Source organism: Salvia miltiorrhiza, chromosome 3 (genome assembly GCF_028751815.1).
Source record: "Salvia miltiorrhiza cultivar Shanhuang (shh) chromosome 3, IMPLAD_Smil_shh, whole genome shotgun sequence".
In the NCBI taxonomy this organism is placed as follows: domain Eukaryota; kingdom Viridiplantae; phylum Streptophyta; class Magnoliopsida; order Lamiales; family Lamiaceae; genus Salvia; species Salvia miltiorrhiza.
Genome location: NC_080389.1, coordinates 19,654,160 through 19,659,771, shown reverse-complemented (window position 1 = coordinate 19,659,771; position 5,612 = coordinate 19,654,160). Strand labels below are relative to the sequence as shown.

Here is a 5,612-nt window from a genome sequence, read left to right as displayed (position 1 = left end):
CAATAATTTATATGCAATTAACCCAATTAAGAATAAGGGGTTAAGAGTGTAAAGTGGATGATGACCACTTATTTAATGTGTGTAGAGAAGGTAGGGACGAGATACTATTTTCGGAAAGTGTCATTATAAATGAGACAAACTAAAAAGGAAAGTGTGCCAAGATAAGTGGGACGGAGGGAGTACAATATAGACAATACAGTAAAATAAATAAATCTTATTTTATTTCAAAAAATAAATAAATTGAAAAAATAAAAATGTTGAAATGAAGTGGCATTCCACATGTAGTCTACCAATACCAACTAGTCAAGTTTGGGACACCATATTGTGCGAGGTCTTGATTCCTGTTAAATGGTTCATAGCATTGGTGTGGTGCAGATACAGTGAGATAGGCAGCATCAAACACTTGGTAAGCGCAGTGAGGGCACTTGTTGTCCCTCTCCAACTTCCTAATGATACAATGGGAATGAAATCTACAACCACACTCGAGTTCTGTTATAGGCGCACCAATGGATGCCCTCATGAAGAGGCAGATGGAGCATACACCCTCGTCTTCGCCTTCTGGTTTGCATATGGAAAGATACCAGAGAGTTCCCATATGCTTATCATTCATTACTCTGCGCAACACTGTCTGGTCTGACCACACGTACAAGGGGCTCAATTTGGGCGGCATCAGCGCCCTCATCTTGACTTCATCCAACGACTCCCCCTCTCGCTGCACTGTCACCACATCCATACGTACAATCACAGCCACGCAGGCCTGCCCGGCCTCTGCTACTGCCACCAGTTGTCTTCCAAATGCACACAACTCTTGGCATAACTTGTTTATTCCATCCATGCTCATACGGTACTCCTCCAGCCTCCACCTCAATTCGTGAAACAATGACGTTGCATCGCACGAGCATGTCATATCGTATTGCTCACTACCGATTCTTGTTATCTGCTCACCCTCGCTCATCATGAACTCGCTTCTCATCTCTAACAAAAAGATTTTCTCACGCCCCTCAGCCTCAGCGTATGCTTTCTGCCGTGACCTAATCTCCTCCAGTCTTGCAGGCAAAAACTCGTAGCTTTGTGAATATCCCACTTGAAAATCCCTCATCACTAATCAAACCTATTTCAAAAATCATAATCAAAGTTAATCTTCAAAATCAGTGAATTAACCAAAGGAATGAATGACATATACATTGATCCATCAACATACGTACACTGAAAGTCTGAGTAGCATACGGCTTTCTCACCTCACTTTTCCAGCCGATAAAGAATTAAAGATGGTGTTGGTGATGTTACCTATGGCTATAACAAAAAAAAAAAAAAAAAATTAGTTGTGTACGCCAAGACTCTCGCCAACGGAATTAATTCTTGTTATGCAGATCCTACATATAAGCCCTATTCTAATGCATTTCTCAATCTACGCTTGAATATTTCGATATCGCATAGCTCAAATTTAAACCTATTAGCGAAAATACCACCAACTAGTCTATATACACCCAACTCACAACTCCCTAAAGCAGATGGATTCTCGACGTGGATATTCACACGCTTACGAGTTCTCGGCTGCGAAACTGGAAGATATAAACTCACGGCAGAAAGCATACAGATCGTACGGGCGGCAGAGGATCCTGATCTTTGAGATGAGAACTGACTTCGTCATGGACGATGGTGATTATCGGGAAACAATCTGGTCGGAGAGATACGATCTGAGCGGCTTGGCTGTGGGCTGCGACGCAAAGGATATCGGGGACGTAATAAACTGGAGGCTGGACGAGTACTGGATGAGCGAGGAAGGAATGCACAACTTCTGCCAAGAAGCGGCTGCATTTGGCAACCGACAGGCAGCGCAGCCGGAGCATGCGTCCGAGATGTGCGTCCCCGTGATCGTGCACATGGAGGTGGTGACAGTGCAGCAAGACGGGGAGGAGTGGTATGATGCGAAGCGGAGGGCGGTGTTGCCGCAGAAGATGTGCCCGTTGCACATATGGCACGTGCAGACGGTGGTGCGCTCGGAGATGAGTTATGAGCTGATGGATTTTCTGTTCTGGCTGCCGAGGGTGAGAGCCAACTCGGAGGAGGAGCTGGGATGGCGTGAGATATGTTATGGTGTTTGCATGGTGTGCCGCATGAGATTATTCTTCTTGGGGGCTTTCATAACCCAGCTAGATTGCGGATGTGCGTTTCATTCTCATTGTATTATAATGGTGTTGGAGAGGGACAGCCGATGCCCTCTCTGTGATATCCAAGTGTATGACCCCACTTTTCTGACGGCGCCGCCCTTGGAGGAGTGGTGGTGGGAGGATGAGGAGCTCCTTAAATACGGCATCCGATCCTACTAGCAAATCCACAACTGTAAAACAAAAAATAAAGAGAGCTTCATCTGTTTGTGTTAGAATAGTTTAGCGGTTTGTTTACAACCTTTAAATACCGAGATTTGATGTTTCGAGAGAAATAAAAATTTGATATTTTCTTTAGTACCAAGAGTGTTTGTCATCTGGGTATGAGCTATGGATAGTAAAATTAAGCAACAAACTCTCTCTCCTTTGTATTCCATAAGAAATCATTGAGTCAAGACTTGGAGGGACATCTCTAGCTCTTGAGATTCCGATGCATTTCCAAGTCATGGCATTGTTTGATTGGCAGCGAAGATTCATCAAAAACCAACTCAAACTTCATAAAAAAAAAGCATCTTTTGCCCAACGCCACAGGCTTGTTCTTAACTCGCACGAGGAGTCTGTTATTAAGATCGTGGGTTTTGGTGTAATGGTCTGCTCGGCTGCTTCATTAATCTCAAGAAAATGGTGTTTTATATTGTGGAATCCTGCCATGCACCATGTTAATCTCCAAGGAATTACATGAATTGGAATTGGCAATTATACATCCAATCTATGTTGCATGGGTACGGAGGTGCGGGTGCGGGGGCGATACGATACGAGTACGGGGATACAGATTTTTAAAAATTATAGGGTGCGATTCGGCAAGGATACATCTAATTATTAAAATTTTATGATATATAATGCTTATAAAATATATACAATTAGATTTTCTTAAATTAATTATATGTAATTTACATTTTATTTTATCTAAAAGTTAAGCATTTTCAATTATATAAGTTAATTGAGCAACAATATAATGATTCAAATATTATTAGTTCAATATATAAGTCATAACTAAAAATAAAATTATCAAAATAACCTTGTGTAGACCTTTCGTGCACGAGATACGTGAATTTCGCCTATGAAATTTGCGAATCCGGTTTATTTTTATAAATTATTTTAAAAGATACGCCACGTGGCGAATCGGGTGCGAATCCGACGAGAATCCGAGAGAATCGCACCCTAAAAGAATCCGATTCGCCGTACATGCTAATTTTTGAAGAATCCGTACATCATAGCATCCAATTATATACTATTTAGTATACCTATTATTTAAGTTATGTATAAAGTTTTTTGGGGCTACTGCCAACAATGTCAAAAATCAAAATAAATTGAAATGTATTTATTTAAGGGAAGAATTTTTAGTTTAGGTGCAAAATTAAAATTTGATGAAAGTTCGTAGGTTAGGCCAACTACCCTTATGTAAAAGAATTTGCAGCAGCTAGTATTTTTATTATCCCTTCTCGTTCACCTCTATCATTAAACATAGACTTCTCTTCAACGTTGACTGCACCACAATCGCATCTCTAATTTGCAAAGCGAGATACTCAGCTTCATATTCAATGATGTTCTTGCCTCCTTAAGAGCCTTTTCCAACGATGGTTTTGCCTCTTCAAAACTATCATTGCATAACTGGTTTCACTTCATCATTTTCATTTGCATCCATGATTTCGAACACGAAACTATATATACCTCCGCAACAAAAAATGATTACATTATAATTAGTATATGCTTTTGTGTCGTAAATTAAGATATATATACTGATAAAATTATATTTATACTATACCTCCATAACTGGTCGTTGATGTGTTGGGCTCTGCTCCTTGATGAGCGTTCCAAGCAGGAGGGGTACTTGGTTAGTTGCCATTGCGCTGCTTTGTTCTCTTATAAGTCCTTCAGTTCTTGGTCTCTGTTCCTTTATTTTTTCGGCTCAGGAAATGCCGGGTCTACTTGGGAGCGATGGTTAGGCCGGAGCTCCTGAAGTATTCTCACTTTTCTGCTGCCTGCGTTTGTCATTTTTGTTAATTTTCTAGATGAGTACTTTTTTTCTTCTCGCTCTGAGAGGTTTTAACGAGGCTCAACCTTTAGTCTGCTTCATGTGCTTTTAAGGGTTTTTGGTTCTTTTTTCCTTTTTCTTTTTAATAAAATCTTATTTTAATATTGGTACAATTATATTTATTTTGCAAAATAAGATAAGATTTTATCATTGAAAACATGTTGTTGGAGGGCAAAAATATGAACAACACATCCCCTTTTATGTGTTTGTGTTATTCCAATGGAAGTTTGCATTCAAGTTCAAAGTTGGAAAATTGTTGCCGTGCTGCAAACCATAGTTAAGACATCATGTTTACTTTAAGGCTCCGTTCTCTTTGTGGGAAAAGGATGGAAAACAAATAATTTCCCTCATTTTTCATCTTTTTCATGTGTTCTCTTTGTTAGTAAATTTTCTCCGAGCAGAAAGAAAAAATTTCACGGGCAGCCCCTTTTCCCACATTTTCATCCCAAATCATGATATATAATAGGGTTAAGGTGCAGATAGGCCCCTGAAGTGTGAGCCCTTATTGCGATTTGCTCCCCTTATTCACTGTGTGTGCAACTTACCCCCTAAACTTCAAAAAAATCTCACATTTAAGCCCATCTGACCTAACTCTGTCAGTCAACGTTAGTTAGTGATTTTTTTTATTTTTTTTATTCTAATTGTGGGGCCCACTTGTAATGTTTAATTCTCCGGCAATATTTTCATATTTTTCAGCTATTTCTTTTCCAGTCTCTGGCAATAATAATTGCTTATTTTATCTTCTTCTGAAATTCTCTGGCAAAAAGGGACGAATCTCCCGAAAATTTGGGCAATCCTCGTTGCAAAATTGCTTCATCCCCCAAAAAAAAAAATCCCAAAAACCCTGAAATTTCCATCGGCCGATTTTTTTTCTCCCCAAAACTCTCCGGCGGAACTCCGGCAACACCAGTCGCCCGCCACCGCCTCTCAAAGCCCTCTCCAGCTCGGGCATCATTCAAGCTCATAGTTAAGGATTTTCTGAACCTAATCCCAAAATAAGTGTTCCTCTACAATTCTCTATCAATGTCGGAAAACGACCTCAAAAATTCCAGATCCACCACTCACGGCCGCCTCATCCGCCACTAAATCGGCCTGCCCATCTACAATATTTCCGATTTCCATCACCGCGAGTCACCACAACAGGCAACACCCGTCGCCACTACCTCGTCTGAATGGAGAAGAACAGCCACCACCGCCTCATAACAAGCCATTATCCGCCACCCTCTCTAATCCTTCACTCATTCTCTTTCTCTCTCATGTAGATTAAAGGATCCCCGAGTTTTGCCATTGAATGGACTGCAAAATCCCTAATTCACAAATTAGGGATCAATTCTACAGAAAAAGAGGAAAGAGAGGTACTTGAGCTCGACGGTTGAACCCAGGCTAGGAGAAGAGCGACGGCGGTGGAG

At 40.7% G+C, this 5,612-nt stretch overlaps 1 protein-coding gene across 2 annotated transcripts; it reads right to left on the bottom strand.

Annotated features, from left to right (window-relative positions):
* Positions 1 to 262: 262 nt before the first annotated feature.
* On the bottom strand, positions 263 to 1,632 carry LOC131018019 (uncharacterized). 2 transcript variants are annotated; one of them, XM_057946763.1, is made up of 3 exons: positions 1,497 to 1,632; positions 1,239 to 1,293; positions 263 to 1,111 (listed from the first exon to the last, which is right to left on the bottom strand). In XM_057946763.1, exon 3 carries the CDS (start codon positions 1,097 to 1,099, stop codon positions 287 to 289), a length of 813 nt encoding a protein of 270 aa, XP_057802746.1. In that variant the 5' UTR covers positions 1,100 to 1,111; positions 1,239 to 1,293; positions 1,497 to 1,632; the 3' UTR covers positions 263 to 286. The 2 variants fall into 2 exon arrangements, with proteins under 2 accessions (XP_057802746.1, XP_057802747.1); XM_057946764.1 differs by lacking the exon at positions 1,497 to 1,632 and having other exon boundaries at positions 1,206 to 1,244.
* Positions 1,633 to 5,612: the final 3,980 nt, after the last annotated feature.